This window comes from Nicotiana tomentosiformis, chromosome 12 (assembly GCF_000390325.3).
Source record: "Nicotiana tomentosiformis chromosome 12, ASM39032v3, whole genome shotgun sequence".
NCBI lineage: Eukaryota > Viridiplantae > Streptophyta > Magnoliopsida > Solanales > Solanaceae > Nicotiana > Nicotiana tomentosiformis.
Window position 1 is genome coordinate 13,730,723 of NC_090823.1, and position 20,126 is coordinate 13,750,848.

The following is a 20,126-nucleotide window of genomic DNA, read 5'->3' on the forward strand; positions in this document are numbered from 1 at the left end:
AGTTTGGATAAAAACAAGTTAAGTAAAAGGACCGAGATGTCAAACATGAACAAGTTTAGGGGTCTACTAGGCTATTCTGCCTAAGAAAGTTTGTAAACATAGACTCCAAATATTCCATTTAAATATTAGTGTAAAACAAAGACCCTTGCTAGGCGGGGGTGAAGATAAAAAAATTAAGGTGGAAAGTTAGTAGGCAGTCGACCAGTTTTTTGTTTAGTATGGCAACTTTCTTATTCTTAGATTGCCATTACTACCTATTGTTTACTTCGCTTTTCTTAAGTTATTACTGCTTGTTGTACTGTTTTTTATTTTATTTTAGCCGAAAATCTATCAGAAATAATCTTTTTGAAGATAAAAGTAAATCTATATACACTACCCCAAACGTCATTTGTGGGATTGTTGTTATCCTAAAACATTAGGAGTACAATAAGTGAAGACTATCGTTGTTTTAATCTAAACAGTTAAAGTAAACCAAAAATAGAGTATTATTTGAAAAAGAAATTCCCAAATATTTAACCTATCAACGATATCAAAATTGAACTAAGATCACCTAATTGACTGAAGCAAAGGAAAGAAATCCTTGACTAAGCAACTACATCTCCTCCGTCGAGTCACCGGCGAAAATTTTACCATCGGCGAGAAAGTCCGGTTATCCGTGCCGTCCTCGACCTTCACAACAACTCCGAACTGCTGCTCCCCGAGCTCTGTCCGTGAATCGACATGAATTTCCCTGATAACCTACCCTCCGATTCTTCTCCTCGTTACCTCTCCGGTGGGTTCTCAGAGATGACGTCATACTAAAACAACAATTGCTTGAAAATGACTTCGTTACCTGAGGAAGCGGAGACATTGGAAATGGAAGCCGAGAGCAGCTATAGAGTGGTGGCGAGTCTCGATTTTTCAGCGACCAGAATATTAAAATATGCATCAAAGATTACCAGTGAAACTTCTGGTTGTTACCCATTGTATTGCACGGTATTGTTAATTTAAATGTAATGTTTGTTACTTAAATTTGACTGTATAATATTATTAAGGTAGAATGGTTTAAATGACTCTTATACTTGTGACACTTTGTCAGTCGGTCATCCTACTTAGACACTTTAACTTGTTCAAAATTTATATTTTAAACTTTTCTGACCATTGACCAAACACATGTGGCAAAATAATAATTGAATTGGACAAAGTGAATATAATTCACGCGGATAATGAGCGTGAATATAAATATTTTAAATCATAAATAATTAAAATAACAAGAAAAATTCATTAAAATAAGAATGAAAAATAAATAAGTAAAAAATCAAAAAACCAAAATGTTCCTTTCATTTTCGTTCCCCCTGCTGTACACTTCTTCTTCTTCGAAACCCACTCCCCCCAAAACAACACCCCTCCATTTTCGCCCCTTGTACCCTTCTTCTTCTTCTTCCTCACTGAATCCCCCAACAACACCCCCTTCCCTTTTTCTTCCCCATGTACGCTTCTTCTTCTTCTTCCCCACTGCCCCCCTCCCCCACTGCCCCCTTCCCTTTTCGTCTCCACCCCTAAAAAAAAAAAAAAAAAACTTAAAAATCTCTTACTAAAAGTGGCCATTTCTGCTATCAAATACTAATTTTCTTATGTTTTCATTTAATTTTGACATTTTCTAGTCGTGGAACCCCCAACCCAGCTTCTTCTTTCTCCCCTCCCCCTTCTGGTTAATTTGCCTAATTAAAAAAAAATACCTATATGACTATTCATCGACGGAATAGTGAGACAGAGAAAGGAAATGAGAATGAAGAAGGATATGAGATGGACAAGGAAGAAAAAATCTGTGAATTTGAGGGAAGAGAGATGAGATGGAGGCATTGATTTTTTTTTCTTTTTCTTTAAGGAAATGGTATATAATAATTATTTTTAGTAGATAAAATATAAAAAATAAGGTGGAATATGATGTGTCATCCACGTCAAGCAAGTGAGATACACACACGGTCAGAGGAGTTTAAAATATAGATTTTGAACAAGTTAAAGTGTCTGAATGAAAAAAAAAAAGTGAAGTAGGAGGACCGGCATGACAAAGCGGTACAAGTATATGTGTCATTTAGGCCATTCTGCCTATTATTAAATGTGTCGTTACTTAACGAAGTGCCACTTTATGAAATGATCGATTTGGTGTGGTTGCATCATTACCTCTTTTTTTTCTCTCATCTTGCCATATCTTATTAAATAATTCTATTTTATCCTTTATCTAATATTTTTATGTAATAAGCACGCCCCGACCTCGGGGAGCGCGACCAGCGCTCAATAGAGTTACCCCGGTCGAGCAAGCCTATACAGTGTCGTCTACCAGAGGCGGATCTAGGATTTCGAGAACATGGGTGCATCATTGATACTTCAGGAAAACTAAAATAAAAGGATGCGTTGTTGTCAAAAAAAAAAGGGAAAGAAAGGCTTAAGAATAAGAAATTAAAGTAGTAATTTTGAAGGGATACGATCTCATGACCTTAAGTTAGCAAGAAATAAGGGGCCAAAATCAGTGAACCACTTTGCCTCTTTTGGCCATGGGTGTCATCAAGTAATAATAAATTATTTTTTGCAAATTATGTACATAATATATTTGATATGGTCGGTGGACTACGGGTTCACGTGAACCACGATTTACACTGTGGATCCGCCCTTGCCGTCTACCCAACTTACCCATGAATAAAGAGAAGGATACATCATTAATTAAACATTAAGAGGTCATGTGATTAACATCAATTCATTTCCATTAGTTGCGTCATTAACAAGTTCCCAAAATAGTACACTATACATTCGTAGTTAAAGTGGGACAAATGATACAATTACAACAAGTTTAGTTCAACCTTCCCAAAACAAGATATAGATACAACACACATTATCTCTACGGAGCCTCTAACAGAAACAAAAGAGTGTTATGACAGTGCCGGCAACAAGACCCTGGCTATGGAACGCTATGTACAAAGGGATAAGAGATGCAAGACCCCGAAATAAAGTGGGGTTCACCAAGTCAGCTGAGGAGAGGGTGTGCTGCTATCACTGGTCAATACCATCTGCTATGGAACCTCTTGCATCCATTAAAGATGTAGCCCTCCCCCCCTCCTCCCCCCCCAGCGGCAAAAGGGACGTTAGTACATATGAAATAGTACTAGTATGTAAAACTAAACACCCTCTCAATATAACGAGTAAAGTAAACGGAGAATAAAGCATGAAATCAATAAGAGACTCAACGAGTTTCAAGGTGTCAAGTTAGGGTAAAGGTAAATTTCAAGTAAGTTTCATTAATTTAAGTTGGGAGATCTTTAGCACCGATACACCACTGTGTATTAACATGGAGTCCGATCTCATCCCGATCGGCTAAGCCATCTCACCACAATGTTGTGTGGGTCGACATCATATCACATTTCGCTAGCAGTAATCCCATTCCATTTAAGTGAAAACATCTCAACACACCAATCTCATCCCATATGAGGAGAAACAGTCTCATCACATTAACACGAGAATTTACCCATCAATCACTCCTACACCAGTACGTGAATTTTCGGGGTCAAGTTATTCCGACCTACCCTTCCTCGATGGCTAAACGATACTCCGAAGGCATTTATTACTAAAAGGATTTACCATTCATTTAATATTCTTTTACATGTCATTCATTTTATTGGCACCATTAGTCATAACGCAATATCGCCCTTGGCACGTTAGCCATACTTCATAATTCATGCTCACTATTTCACTTTCAAACATCATCATGGATAATCAACAACAAGGCCTTTCAAATTACGATTTTAAATACATACATGAGCAAATTAGGGTCTTAGGCACATGTGATTTCTTATATAATTTGGCGTGATCACTTTCATTTGGACTTGACTTGAAGTCACAATATTTTACTACATACTCATACTTCAAATACTCTCCCCAAGAATAACACAATATGATAAGAATATTCCGAAACACATTTTGAACATATATATATATATATACACACACACACACATCATCTGACACCAAACTTATTTAGAAAAGTCAATTCATAATGGACAACTCGGGACTTACAAGATCATCATGAGAATTCAATTCTAAGAGAGAAGTTTAGCCAACATACCTCGCCTCGAGCTTTTTAAATTACTACAATATTCCGGAATTCTTAGCCTTGTCGATCTATTTAGAAATATAGCAAAATTGAACAAAAATTAGGAGAGAGTTCATAGTTCCACCTCACTTGAGCATTTTATCAAATACTAGAAGTGCATTAAGGTTTCAAGGTCCTCTTATGGTGGATTCTTTCATCCCACAACCCAAAGTTTACCCAAAAGAGCTCAGCAATCTTCCCATTATCGTTGATGGTACATGCATGTAAAATAAATAACTCTCATACCCAAAAATCATACTCTAAATTGCCCATCTTCTACCTAAACTCGAAATTGAAGACTAGGGTTAGAACCTTACCTCTTGGATAAAGACCTTGTGAGTTTTTCTTGTGAATTCTCCAAGTGTTGGGCAAGAATCGATGAACAATTAGCCTAGGGTCTCCTCCTCCTCTCCCTCTCTAGAATACTCTCCCTTCTTTCAAAAATATCAGATTTCTCTTTTAAAATGAGCCCCAAGGGATTTTAATCAAAATAGGATCGAGTAAAAAAATTAGAAAAATGAAGCCCCGACACAGATCTGCGATCGCATATGCGACCGCATAATGTTTCTACGGTCTGCAAAATAGACCGCACAATGGCCCTCCGGAACTGGGCAATTCTACCTCATTCTGCGATCGGTCTGCGGTCCGCAGACCAATTCTGCGGTAGCATAATGCGCCGTAGAACTCCCCCGAAACATTTCATGTTGGGTATGAGATGGATTATGCGGCCGCATAATTGACCGTATAATGGTTTAAAATTTTATCCAAGTTTCTGCTTCAATCTGCAGTAGATTTGCGGTCCGCAAATCAGTTCTGCGACCGCAGAATCGACTGCAAAAAATGCTCTGCACTTCCAAAATTTTCTTCAACTCCCCAACGCATTGTTCAACCCAAAAAGTCTGAATCGTATCAGCACATAAGTCAACTTCGGCACCATGAAACCCTGATTTATTTATTTTTAGGTAAAATTTTACGGGGCCTTACAAATTCAAAACCTCGTACCTTTTTTTTTTTAAATAATATTGCAAGTTTATTATTCATATTATTGGTGTATCACATCATGAAATGATGGCAAATAATACAATATATCCAAATATTATATACATCAAACGATATAATATAATACAATACAATACGATACGATATATTATGAAACGATATATAACAACCATCCAAAAAAGCGTAAAATTGCACAGGCACCCTATTTGGTCGCCCTCATTTAACCTATATCCACTTTTTGAATTTGAACTCACTGTTTAAATAACTTCAGGCCTTTTTCTCCTCCTTGTTCTTCTTTTTTCTTTCTTTCTTTTTCTTCTTCTTCGGGTAACTGTAATTTTATATGGTATTTGTGAACATATTTTAAAGTAGTTTATGATGTTTTAGAGTGGTGAGCTGTTGTGGCGCTTGATTTTTTACTATTGCTTAGGATTTCTTTTCTCAATTGCAAAATGGGTTTGTTAGATTTATTGTTATTTTGACAAATTGATGATTGAGGTTTGTTCTTGAGATATTTGGAGGTTATGTTTCAAATTAGAATTCATTTGGAGTAGATTTAGGTATTAAATCGTATATTGGATTGTTAATATTCGAAGAATAAATTTATGTTTCTGGGCAATTTGCACTTCAGGCCTTTTTGGATTTAAGTGCATGAAATCGTTAGTTGCACTTAAGACCTTTTGGCCTTAAGTGCATCTGAAGTGTAATTTTTTATTTCAAACTTATTGGCCGTAAGTGTAGGAAAACGTTTGTTGCACTTCAGACCTTTTAGGTTTAAGTGCATCTGAAGTGCAATTGTTTTCGGACTTATTGGCCTTGAGTGCATTAAACCATTGGTTGCACTGCACACCTATTTGGCCTTAAGTATATCTGAAGTGCAATTTTTCACTTCAGATTTATTGCCTTTAAGTGTATGAAAATGTTTGTTGCACTTCAGACCTTTTGGCCTTAAATGTACCTGAAGTGTAATTTTTTACTTCAGACTTATCGACCTTAAGTGCATGAAACCATTGGTTGTACTTCAGACTTATTTGACCTTAAATGCATCTGAAATGTAATTTTTTCACTTCAGACTAATTTTTTTAACTTTAAACCCGATAAGTTTGAAGTTAATCGTAAAATGGGTAGGCTTGCAACTTTTTTTTGCAAAGTGGATATAGGTTCAATGACTCCAAAATAGGGTGCAGATGCAAAAGCTCCCAAAAAGTTGTTAGAATCCTAAGCCCGTGCGGTTGATGGTATGTGCAATTGGAGTTGTTGAGGATGCAATTAACCATAGTTCAGCAGTAAACAGTGCATTATTATTAAATTTTTTAAAATAATCCTTTGAACATGTACTGATGTGCCCTAATTTTTTAAACAAAGGCAATAGAATTTATTATCCCCTTTATATTATTTGGATGGTTGTTACCTATTGTACTGTATCTTTTTAAACACAATATTTATTATGATTGTTACTTAAATTTTATTGTATCGTATCGTTAAATTTAGCGTTACATAATGACGAAATATGTCACTCTACGAAAGGACCGATTTGGTGTGGTCGTATCGTTACCTTAGTTTTTCCTCTCATCTTGCCCCTCCTTATTATTAAATAATTTTATTTTATCTTTTACCCTATCTTTTTATATAATAATTTTACCTTGTACCTTATTTTTTTTTCGTAATATTGCAAGTTTATTTTTCATGACAAATGATATAATTTATCCAAATATTGTATATACTAAAATGATATAGTACAATATTATACAATATGATATAATTCATTATGAATTATATATAACAATCATTCAACAAGTTGTAAATAACCATTCACCTCTTGGAGCAACTACTAGGGGTGTCAATGAATTTTAAAAAATCGACTAAACCGATCGAACCGTACCGAACCGATTATTAGATTTCTTTTAATAAAACCGTATATTTTTATATAAATTTATAACTGTACCGAATGATAGAGTAGATTTTGATTTTATAAAAAGGCCAAATACATAAATGGCCCTTTAAACTTAGCAGCAATTTTTATTTAGACACCTCAATCGAGGCTTGTCCCCGTTAGACAGTCTAACTTCAATCAGTTTGTACGTATTAAACACCTCAGAGACTAACCAGCGCAAGAAAAATATGCGTGAAGTTCACACACGCTGAAATGGCAAAAATAACGAATGAAAATATGCCACGTGGATTTGAGTTTTAAAAAATGTTAGAGTTGTGCTCCCCTCCCGCGCCATAAACCCCCCGCCCCACCTCACTATCCCGGCAAATTCTAACAGTTTTCTTGCTCAAAGTCAAAACAATATCGTTGTGATTACAAAGAAGGCGATCAAATCAATCTACAATAAACAGAGAAAAGCTGCGAAAACCCCTAAAAATATTTGTTGAGATTGAAGGAAAAATCATTTAGTCTAATAAAGTTGGTGTCTCCAGTCGTGCCACTATATTCACTTATCAACCAAAAAGAGCATTAGCAATAAAGATAAGTCAATCCCATTGTATATCTCTTTAGTTTTTAAGGACTCAAATTTTATCAATTATATACATCCTGAAATAAATGGGGACCTGATTGTTATGTTGTCAAGAATGGTTTCAGAAGTTTGTGCATTGGATCTGTGAATGATGGTGGAAGAGAAGAGGAAGGTGAGAGGGACGGTAGTGTTAGCGAGGCATTGATGGAGGGAGGTGAGGTCCACGACAAAAATGGTGGGGTAGTGGTGGAGTTAAAACGGAGCATGTCAACAAAGAGTTTCACGGCGTTGGAGAAATCACAGTGGTAATGTTTGGAAGTCTTGATGAGGTGCCAAATTTCCCTGGCCACCTGAACTTTAAAAGTAGGGTCACCGGAATTGGCACCGGCAGCTACAATGGTGGTGGTGTGGTTGGTCTATCTCTCCCATCCACAGAGAAAGACGCTTGATTAATAAGAGAGAAAACATGGGCACATGTGCTTTGAAGGATCAAAGGGAGAAAAAGGTTTATGTGGTTTTAACGGAGGTGATGACTGTAAAAAAGGTGAAGGTGGAGAGATCGCTTGAGGGGGAAGAGAGAGGGACGAATGAGAGGGAAAAACACTTGGCTAGCGTTTGGCCATAGATTCCCAAATTTGTTTTGAAATATCTGATTTGAGTGAAGTTTGGTTTGAAGATGAAAATATGTTTGGGCATCAGTTTTCAAAGCATATTGCACTTTTTTTTGAAAAAACATGAAACATGACTTATACCCTCAAGTTTTAAAAACTATCACAAATACCCAACGCTACCTTCATCAATAACATTCATTATCATTATCACAAACCAAAGTCCTAAATATAAATAATTTGGTACAAAATTACTATTTTTATAATAAACTACTTAATACACCATCACATGACCGAAAAGACGAAATAACATTGTTACAAAATAATAAATGGTGGGCTCTTTTATAAAATATAAAAGTTTAGGGCAATTTTAAAAAATATAATAGTAATATTTTGGGCCTTGAGCTAGTTTTGGAATTTGAGTTTTGGGAATTTTACAAGATATGAATACATTTTATGAACAAACATGTATTTGCCATTTTTTTTTTGTGGCTAAATCTATGACAAAACGGGTCCTTAAATACAAAAATTTTGCCTTTTTTAAGCTCTTAGAGAAAGGGTGGAGCACACACTTTGCCACATAAGTTAAATGTGTCTAATAGGTACAATTTAAACATAGTTTAAGTGTTTGATGGGAACAAAGCCTCAATTGAGGTGTTTGAATGGAAATTAGAGCCAAGTTTAAGGGGCTCGATATGTATTTGGCCTTATAAAAATAAATTGATAAAATGGAAAAGGGTAAAATATACCCTTGTACTTTCGAAAATAGTCTAAGAATACCCTTCGTTATATTATTGGTTTATTTATACCCATGTAGTCATACTTTAAGTTCAAATATACCCCTCATTTAAACGGAGGGACATGTGTCATCATCTTGTTGGCCAATTCTAAGTATCTCCTAATTAATTAAAAAATCCATTACCCATACCCGAAAAGCAATTTTCTAAAGCAATTAGTTTTTGTAAAAACTAGAAAAAACTGAATTTTGCTTTACTAAAAACTGGAAAAAAAAAAACGAAAATATTTTTTTCTAGTATTTACAAACAAACTGTTTTAAAAAATGAAAAATATTTTCTAAAATAATATTTTTGTAAAAACTGGAAAAAAAAAATGAAGCAATTTTCTAAAGCAATATTTTTGTAAAAATCTAAAAAAAAACTGAATGTTTTTTTTACTAAAAACTGAAAAAATCGAAAATATGTTTTTCCCATTTTAAGAAAAATATTGCTTTAAAAAAAACTGAAAAATAATTTCTAAAGCAATTGTTTTGTAAAAACTAAAAACAAAAAGCTGAAAAGCAATTTTCTAAAGCAATGTTTTTGTAAAAACTGAAAAAACAATTTTTTTTTCCAGTTTTTAGGTAAAACAAAATCAGTTTTTTCTAGTTTTTAATTGCTTTAGAAAATTTATTTTCACTTTTTATTTTTCAGTTTTTACAAAAATATGTTTTAGAAAATATTTTTTAATTTTGTTTAAAGCATTGTTTTTTTTGTTAAAACTGGAAAAAAAATATTTTCGTTTTTTTCTTCAGTTTTTAGTAAATGTTTTTTAGTTTTTTCTAGTTTTTACAAAAATAAAAATTTCTTTAAAAATTTATTTTTCGGGTATGGGTAATGAGTCTTTTTAATTATTTAGGAGATATTTAGAATTGGCCAACATGACAATGACACGTGTCCCTCCGTTTAAATGAGGCGTATATTTGAACCCAAAGTATGACTGCAGGGGTATATATAACCCAATAGTATAACGAGGGGTATTCTTAGACCATTTTCGAAAGTACACGGGTATATTTGGCCCTTTGCCGTTGATAAAAATATCGAACCGTAATGAATAAATATATATATGAAAAATATATTTTATATACTAAGTTTAAAACTAACAAAGCATTAAATATTTTTTCTTCGGTCTTGAAATTATAGAGATGGCTACAAGTGACCAAATAATTAATATCCAGAGTCCCAACTTCTAAACCTATTCTACTACTCATATCGAAACTAAATGAGTTCTAACATCTTGAGTAGCAAGCCACTAGATATTCCAACGATCTTCAGTAGTAAGCCACAAGGTATTAGATATCTTTCCTCTCGTATAATTTAGATTTCTCTTGTTGAATACTAATCTTCTAATACGCTCGATTCTTGAGTCCAACTTTGATTAATTTCTTTCCACTCGTATGATTTATATTTTTCTTGTCTTTGCTTAATTTATTTTACGCTACCATAGGATAGGGAGATGAATCTCTATTCTGGACATCTTTTATGTTCCTTTGATCATCACTTTTAAAATAATAAAAATGCCTAGAGAGTTTTGCCAAAGTCTTATGCAAATACACATTTATCGCATTCTAACTTCGACTAGTGACTCTTGTATGACTTTTTAAAAAATATACCGAAAAATTAACTGAACCGTACCGATACCGAAGAGAAACCGAGATGATTGAGAATAAAATAACCGAAAAATTGATATGCCATAAATTTTATAAAATAACCGGCCGAACCGAACCATTGACACCCTAACAACAACCTCATATCCAAATATGAGAAATCATGTCACACATGATTCTCGTTAAAGCAGGAAAAAGGTCAAACTTACCTCTTTGCTATGTGAAAATATTTAATTTTATCCTCTATTATACTTTTTGTGTAAAGATATCCTTAAAAACTTAACACATGACATGTCACCTCACCATGTCTTTAGGATATTTTTGCGTAAAAATACCCTTTTTCTTCATTTTTAAATGATGGTACGTTTTCAATTGCAATTCTAAGCCACGATTAGCTAATTATGTTCCTACTTTTACCTTTGATTTTACCATTTTCCTTGTCAATATTCTCATTTATCCGAAGTTCGGGGATTTTTTCGATTGAAATCATTTCTAATTTAGCAACTAAATTGACAAACTATAGAGGTGATTTTTGGTATCACTTAAACTAGAGCACAAAAAGAAATTGAATTTATTGAATACACATTGCTATTCCCCCCTTAAAATTTCTTTTTTCTTCTTTCTAATTTTGCTATTTTTGTTTGAGATGGGTTGAATTTTTTAGCTTTCTGATTTCCAGTTTTGGAAAATTGTGTTCTTCATTCTGGGTATTTTTTCGTTTTTTGAACTAGAATTTTAATCGTACCTGATCTTTGCTCGTTGGGAAGTTGCTCTCTATTTTGGTGGGAGCTATGTGAATCTGATTATTTATCTGAAACTCTCTGTAGAGAAAGATTGCCTACTCTTGCTTTGAGATTGAGTCTTATGACAACACAATGGATTGTAATAAATCAATAACAAAAAATCAGTCTAATCCTACAAAGTGGGGTCTGAGGAGTATAGAGTATAGGCAAACCTTACCCCTATCTTGTGTAGGTAGATAGAATATTTTCAAAGTCTTCATTTTATGGAGATTGCTATATATGTATGTGGGTGTGATTATGTGGTGTAGATGGTGGCATTGGTGGAGGAGAGGTGGGAGATATTGGTGATGGAAGAAGTAGGGGAGGGGGTAAAATGGTTGGGTGTGGTGAGGCGGCATGCCCCGTGGCATCCACCTCACCTATGCTAGTGCCATGTGGGATTGAGGTTTTATACTGGGCAGCTCTAACGGAGGAGGGGTATATGCGAAAAGTATAACGTTTTTGTAAAATTAAACCTTTTTGCATAGTAGAGGTAAATTTGATCCTTTTTCGTTTAAAGTAAGTAGTATTATTTTAAGCGTGTGACTATGTTATTAGCATTTGAATCCTCTAGTTAGATGTGCTGTAGGTGTTCAGTATACTACTTGCATACAAGAGTTGTTCCCAACATTAATATAGTATTTACCTTATAAAGGAAAAAAAAATGGTGCTTTTATTTCATGTTTGAGTTTAAGCGAAAAAAGTAGAGGGATTAATTTATAGCACTAAACCCCGCCGTATTGGCATTTTTGAAGAGGAGAAGGGTTCTTAAGTCCGAAGGGCAATGAATCCGATCAAACCAAGATTTCATCATCAAATCTTTAAGAACTTAAAAATCACCAACGTTATGATTTTTCAAGATCGGTCTACAAGAGGTAATCCTACAATTCAAACCTTGCTAGTTGTGTATAGATACATTTGTAGGATGATGATGTTGGTGTAGAAAATGTAATTTATCATATCGTTGAGCAAACCCTAGAAACTATTGTTCTTGCAGTGAAATAAATAATTGGAGACGACAATGAATAGTAAATCTAGGATGAAATATGGGTTACTATTATTCCCAATAGTCTCGTTCGCTTGATTTGAAGTTGTAATATGTAGAGAATATTGTTCAAGCTAGAGTTAGTTTGAAAAAGGTGAAGGGCTTGGAGTTAAGTTCTTCTTGCTTCAAGTTCGAGTTGACTTGAAGGGATGCAACAATCCAGTGATTGTTGGGGCAAGGCTTAGAGTTAGTCTTAGATAAAGAGTTGTAATTTGAATTTGCTCGTTTTTATAGTGGAATTGAGTTGAATCTCTTAATTTTTACAAACAGGTCCTTTGACATTTTGAGTTTGACTTCTATATTACCACATAGGAAAATATATAAGAAAAATAATTGAAAAAGAAAATATTAAAATAGGTAGGGACATTTACTTAAATTCAATTTGTAAATGCCCTATCATCTAAAAGCTCTGCATTTTTTCGTATTACCGGATAAATCTTCACTAGAGCATGGCCCGTCCCGTCCCTGGTTGTTGAGACGTTATAAAGGTGAGGCTGATTTGGCATATTATAAATCATTAGGTGGAGACCATTGCCATATTTAAATTGCAAGTAAATTAAGTTCTAGGAAACTACACAAAAAACAAATTAACAATTGTTTAAAAAAACCACCCATATTGTCTGTTATGTACTTTGTACTACTATTTGTCATATTTTATTTTATCATGTGGGGTATCAACTTTAATGAAAACTGCTATCCAGCTAAGTGCTAGGATGCTAATGTCAGTAAAATTAATTGACAATTAGTAGTATTTAATAAATGACCACTTCAATTGATATACTTAGTAGTAGTTGTCAAACTAGCCTCTCATTTTGAGGACCAACTTTCAGCAAATTTCTTCAATCACAAATGTTGTATAGATCTCTGAAGAATCTTTGCAGAAGTAACAAGAGAAATGACTGCTTATGCTGCAGTAACTTCTCTGATGAGAACTATACACCTGATTTCGCAATCCAACTTAGACCTGCAGGACGGTCACAAAGAACACTTAAAATTACTCTATGAGAAGGTTAACTCTCTGCTAGAGTTTCTTGATACTAATTGTATTGGTAGAAAATAAATAATAGACATAGAATTATATGTGACTGACAGGGCATGATATGTGGATCACTAAAAAGATAACAGTTGGAGTGTAATAATTAAAAGATGCACGAGTTACAAGAGGTACGAACAAGTGACACAAATGAAATGAATCAAGACAATTAAAAGAGAAGATTCACGAACCTTCAATTAATGAGGAAGAAGAATCAGAATTGTTACAGAATCTTCATGGACAGTTACGATCCCAATTATAACGGTTCATTTAATGTCATTAATGCTCATAATGACTCAGACATAAAAGGAATGAAACGTTATATTTGTAAACCCCTATATAAGGGAAGAAAATTTCACTTGTAAAGGCATGTTCTGATTCTTACTGAAATACAATTACTTTCTTTTGTTTCCAATCAATTATTTTCATATTTCTTATCACGTTTATTTCCTTTCATATAATTGAGAAAGTACGGAATTTCTTGATTATCAGTAACCCGAGTTCTTCTAAAAATAGACTTTGACCGAGAATCTTATTTTTTGGTTAAACAAGTTGGTTCCGTTTTTGAAAATCTGATAATCTTTTTACTTTCCAAATCTTTCTCTCTCACAACCAAATCATGTCAACTGTCAATGACAACAACCATCAGGTAGAAGGAACTCCAATTCTACCACCTTCTCGAGAAGGAACACCTAAAAGATTTGCTACTCATATGAATAAACAACATGAAGAAGAGCAGATCGTTGAGCAGGATGCTGTGAAATAGTTGATCGGTGAACACTTGAATAATGCTCTCCAAGCTTTAGTGAGGGGACTGCCAACTGTACCACCAACTCTTCCCCCAAATAATACTGCAATTGCAAAAATTCCACGTTAAGGGCTTACTAATTCAGGAAGCGGGGGAACTTCCAATGAGTCACGTGATGGGAGACCAGGTACATCAAATAATTCTGATTTACAAACTTTACTACTAACTTTGCAGAAACAGGTGAAAGAACAAAATGACTTCATCGAGCAAATACCCGCCGTACCACCTATGATTAAGGGAGTGGATATCAACAAATATTCCCAACAACCCTGAAAACCAAGTGCGGCTCCATTGCCTATTCCTAAGAAGTTCAAAATGCCTGACATCCCAAAATATGATGGAACAACCGATCCATGTGACCATGTCACTGCATTCACCACAGGAGTAAAAGGCAATGATTTAACCAAGCAGGAAATTCATTCAGTGTTGGTCAAAAAGTTTGGAGAAACACTCACGAAAGGGGCGTTAACATGGTATTCTCTTTTACCTGAAAATGCTATTGACTATTTTGCTGAGCTTGTAGATTTATTTATAAAAGCACACTCGGTGGCTCAAAAAGTTGAAAACGAATGAAAGATATCTTTAAAGTGAAGCAAGGAGATACAAAATTGCTTAGAGAATTTGTAGATAGAAAGAATGATGCTACCAACAGTACTTGATAATTGGGCAGCCATGGCGTTCGCGAGTAATCTAAACAAAAAAAGTTCAGAAGCCACGAGGAGGCTCAAAGAAAGCTTACGAGAATTCCCTGTCACAACATGGAATGACATATATAACATGTATAGTACCAAGCTGCGGATTGAAGAAGACATCGTTGCTCAATCAAAGGTTGATGAGAGAACATGATCGAGGCGGTCGGAATCTAAAAAGAGGTCCGGTAAAAACATGTACGAGCCTTATATAAGACCCTTAGGGCGAGACGCACGTTTCAAGCCAGAAAATATATGATCTGACCATAGATTGAGGAATAGAGATTCAGGTTCATCTTCATCTAGGTTCAGGAAAGATCGAGATGTGCGTGATGGGGATACCAACGCAAATGCAAGGATTGAAGACTATAGTTTCAATATCAGAATTTTTGAGTTGGTTGCTGTTTTAAGGAGTATGGGAGAAAAGGTGCGATGGCCAAAGGAAATTATATCAAACCCAAACAGAAGAAATTCAGATTTTTGGTGCGAGTTTCATAATGACCACGACCATAGAACATCAGATTGCTGACTATTACAAGGTGAGGTAGAACATTTGTTGAAGCAGGGATACTTGACAGACCTGTTCAGCGAGAAAGGTAAACAGTCTTACATGAAAAATAGATAAGAACCTCCAAAACCTCCATCTCCAAAGAGAACGGTGAACGTGATAAGAGGGGGAGAAAAAGTCAATGGTGTAACGTACACAACTGCAAAAAAGACGGCAAAATTCACAGTAACCCACGGAAAGTGAGTTCGACAAGCCTTGGAAGAAGATAACATAACATTTGATGATACAGATGCGGATGACTTAATGATTCCTCATATTCCTCATAATGATGTACTGGTAATATCTTTTCTTATACATGATACTAATGTAAAACGAGTTTTGATTGATCCAGGTACCTCCGTGAATATTATCTTATTGCGAGTGGTGAACGACATGCAAATTGGCGACCGAATGATACCAAAAGAAAGTTCCTTATCTGGATTCAACAATTCAACCGTTATTACGAAGGGTGAGATAATGTTAACTACATTCGCGGAAGGAGTCATCAAAGAGACAAAATTTCAAGTAATAGACACGGACATGGCCTATAATGTGATTCTTGGGAGGCCATGGATTCATGACATGGATGTTGTTCCGTCCACGTTATATCAAGTTATTAAGTTTCCTTCAAAATGGGGAATTCAACAAATTCGAGGAGATCAACAAACTTCTAAGAATATCAATTCAGTGGTGCAGTCACACAAGGAAAGCATTGATACAAATGAGGATTTCGTGGTAAATCAAATCTCATCTGAAAATGTATCAAAGCAAACTGATATGGATTCGAGACTGGGTGTAATTCAAGAACCAAAGGAGAATGAAAATATCAAAACAACAATTGAGGAGCTCGAAACTATTGTGCTATTCGAACAATGGCCAGATCGAAAAGTTTATATTGGAGCAAAGCTGAGCCCAGGAATGAGAGGTAAGTTAGTTGAATTTTTAAAAGCTAACACAAATTGTTTTACTTGGTCGCATTCAGATATGATAGATATACCTCCGGAGGTGATGACTCATAAATTGAATGAAGATCCATCATACGTACCTATCAAGCAAAAGAAGAGGAATCAAGGTTCATTCAAAAATCAAGTGATTCATGATGAGGTACAAAAACTCTTAAAGATCGGTTCAATACGTGAGGTAAAATATCCTAATTAGTTAGCTAATACTGTGGTAGTTCCAAAAAAGAATGGTAAATGACGAGTTTGCGTAGATTATACTTGATCTAAATAAATCTTGTCCAAAAGATTCATTCCCTCTACCGCAGGTCATGAGCTATTGAGTTTTTAGATGCGTATTCAGGTTATAATCAAATAAAAATGGACCCTTTGGATGAAGAAAAAACTTCATTTATTACGGGCATAGGGACTTATTGTTATAAAGTCATGCCTTTTGGTTTGAAAAACGCTGGAGCCACATATCAAATGTTGGTGACCAAGATGTTTCAAGAACACGTGGAAAAGACTATGGAAGTATATATTGATGATATGCTAGTCAAATCTGCACGAGCGGAAGGTCATTTTCAAAATCTTTCAAATACCTTCGAGATCCTCCGCAACTATAATATGAAATTAAACCCAGAAAAGTGTGCCTTCAGCGTAGCTTCAGGTAAGTTCTTAGGTTTTCTTGTATCTAATAGAGGTATTGAAGTAAACCCTACACATATCAAATCTATTGAAGAAATTTCTGATATACTCGCGAGCAAAAAAGAGGTACAAAGATTGACAGGAAGGATAGCAGCTCTGGGAAGATTTATTTCTAAGTCTTCGGAGAAAAAATTCAAATTATTTCCAGTGCTAAAAAAGCAAAATCAGTTCGAGTGGACTGAATAATGCAAACAAGCTATCAAAAATTTGAAGGCATACTTATCAAATCCTCCTTTGCTAGCTAAACCAAAAGATGGTGAGAGGCTGTTAGTTTATCTTGCAGTTTCAGAAATGACTGTAAGTGCAGTTTTGATACGAGAAGACAAAGGTAAACAATCTCTAATTTATTATGTCAGTAAATCTTTGTTGGATGCTTAGACTAGATATCCTCATTTAGAAAAACTTGCTTTAGCATTAGTTATGGCATCTAGAAAGTTGAGACCTTACTTTCAATGTCACCTTATTTCCGTAATAACTGCCTATCCTTTAAGGAATATTTTGCATAAACAAGAATTGTCAGGTAGATTAGCCAAGTGGGCAATAGAACTCAGTGAGTATGATATCATGTACTAACCTAGAACTGCAATAAAATCACAAGTTTTAGTAGATTTTGTAGCAGATTTTAGCACAAAAATAGTTCTTGAAGTAGAAAAGGAATTACAAATATTCACCGGATCTAATCCATGTACGTGGACTCTATTTACTGATGGTTCCTCAAATATTAAATGAGCAGGTTTGGGTATTGTTTTAATTCCACCTTCGGGAGAAAGTATAAGACAAGCAATTAAATATTACCCTATTACTAACAATTGAGCAGAGTACAAAGCTGTAATTACAGGTTTAGAACTGGCACGAGAACTCTTCATAGAGCAAATCGTGATTAAAAGTGATTCTCCGCTGGTAGTCAATCAGATGCAGGGGACTTATATAGCTAGAGAGGCACGAATGCAACAATATTTGAAAAAGACACGAGAATTGATAAGGCAATTCCAATCATGGAAGATTGTGCAAATACCCAAGGAAGAAAATGCAGAAGCAGATGCACTAGCTAATCTTGCATAAGTTGCGGAAATAACAAGTGCAAAAAATGCTATCATAATATATTTATTTCATTCAGCACTGAACCAGGATAAAAACGAGGTAAGTTTCAATAATCTGACTTGGGATTGGAGAAACGAGCTTGTTAATTTTTTGCAGTATGGAACCGTATCTGAAGGCAAAAAAGAGTCTCAGTCGCTTCGACGAAAAGCTGCTCGTTACTATTTAATTCGAGGAAATATCTATCGAAAAATGTTCGGTGGACCTTTAGCAAGATGCCTTGGACTTGCTCAAACAGAATATGTGATGAAACAAGTGCATGAGGGGCATTGTGGAAATCACCCATGAGGTAGATCTTTGGTAAAAACTCTAATTAGAGGAGGATACTACTGGCTGAAAATGGAGGAAGATGCAAAACGTTTTGTAGCAAAGTGTGATAGATGCCAACGATATGGCAATAATATGCATCACCCAGCAGAATTATTACACACGGTTATTTCCCCGTGGCCATTCATGAAGTGGGGAATGGATATAGTGGGTCCTTTGCCACAAGCTAAAGGAAAGGTATGATTTTTGTTAGTATTAACGGATTATTTTTCCAAATTGGTAGAGGCATGAGCTTTCAAACAGGTGCGAGAAAATGAAGTAATGGATTTTATTTGGCGGAATGTTATATGCCGATTCGGAGTGCCAAAAGAAATCGTATGTGATAATGGCCCACAGTTTATAGGCTCGAAAGTCACAGAATTTTTTCAAAGTTGGAAAATCAAACGAATAACTTTCTTACCTTATCATCCCGTGGCAAATGGACAAGTAGAGTTAACAAATAAGATTATTATTAATAATTTGAAGAAAATATTAGAAGAATCAAAAGGCAATTGGCCCGAGGTATTACCGGGAGTATTATGGGCTTATCGAACAACAACAAAGACATGCACGGGAGAAACACCATTTTCACTTGTCTATGGTTCAGAAGCCTTAATCCCAGTTGAAATAGGAGAGCCAAGTGCAAGATTCACACAAGCAACAGAAGAATCAAATGATGAAAAGTTAAGAACGAACTTGGATTTACTCGAGCAAAGAAGAGAAGCAACTCTAATAAGGATGGCAACACATAATCAAACCATTGAACGATACTACAACAGGAAGGCTCATCTCAGATACTTCAAGTTTGGAGACTTCGTTCTCAAAAAGGTTTTTCAATCCACAAAAATAGCTGGAGCAGGAAAGTTGAACCCAAATTGGGAAGGTCCTTATAAAGTTCGAGGTATCGCTGGGAAAGGTGCTTATGAATTAGAAGCCATGGAAGACAAGGTATTACCTTCAAATTGGAATGATGTTCATTTGGAGAAATATTATTTCTAAGCAAGGGAAATACCCACGGTCAGGTATCACTTATCTATGATTTATTTTTTGTTCAGTTAAATTATACTAACAATTTTAGATGATAGGCAAAAGCCTAGCCCACACCAAATGATGATATTATACCTGAAAGACACGCGGGATATAAAATTATTCCCGGTCTGGGTTATAACCTTTCTAATGAAAATAAAAAAGGGTTTAAGCAGTCATCATCTAAAAATATACCTCTGAGTCCCGTATGTATTTTCCTTTTCAGGAAATGAACCATATAGAAGGAATAATCAAGTGCTCGAGAATTCATACGTCAAAACTCTAATACTTGGGGGACTATGGAAGGCAAAGAAGACTGAAAGTCAAAGAAGACTAAAGAAGACTAAAAGAGTTAGAATTCAAGTCAAGCCTGGATCAACCCAAAAATCAAAAATCAAGAGCTAATCAAGAGCCAAAAAACAAGCCTGATTCAAAAACCTTTGTAATAAGCTTTGATAAAGTGTAAACTTGCGGATGTAAATTACAAGATCCTACTAGTACTTAGGTTAAGAGCAATGATTAGTCATGGGTTGCAAAATATACCCTAGAATTTTATGAAATCTGTTATAAG

General features: G+C 35.0%; 1 protein-coding gene across 1 annotated transcript; it reads left to right on the forward strand.

Annotated features, from left to right (window-relative positions):
• The first annotated feature begins 18,562 nt into the window (after window positions 1–18,562).
• Window positions 18,563–19,528, forward strand: LOC138902263 (uncharacterized). The gene is made up of 2 exons (XM_070190107.1): window positions 18,563–18,727; window positions 19,016–19,528. Exons 1-2 carry the CDS (start codon window positions 18,563–18,565, stop codon window positions 19,526–19,528), a joined length of 678 nt encoding a protein of 225 aa, XP_070046208.1.
• Window positions 19,529–20,126: the final 598 nt, after the last annotated feature.

What these genes read in the sequence shown, in the direction of transcription:
- LOC138902263 (XM_070190107.1), top strand. Translation starts at nt 18,563, where the DNA reads ATGGAGGAAGATGCAAAACGTTTTGTAGCAAAGTGTGATAGATGCCAA. An exon ending in TGCCACAAGCTAAAGGAAAG is followed by an intron (nt 18,728 to 19,015) that starts GTATGATTTTTG and finishes AATAATTTGAAG; the next exon opens with AAAATATTAGAAGAATCAAA.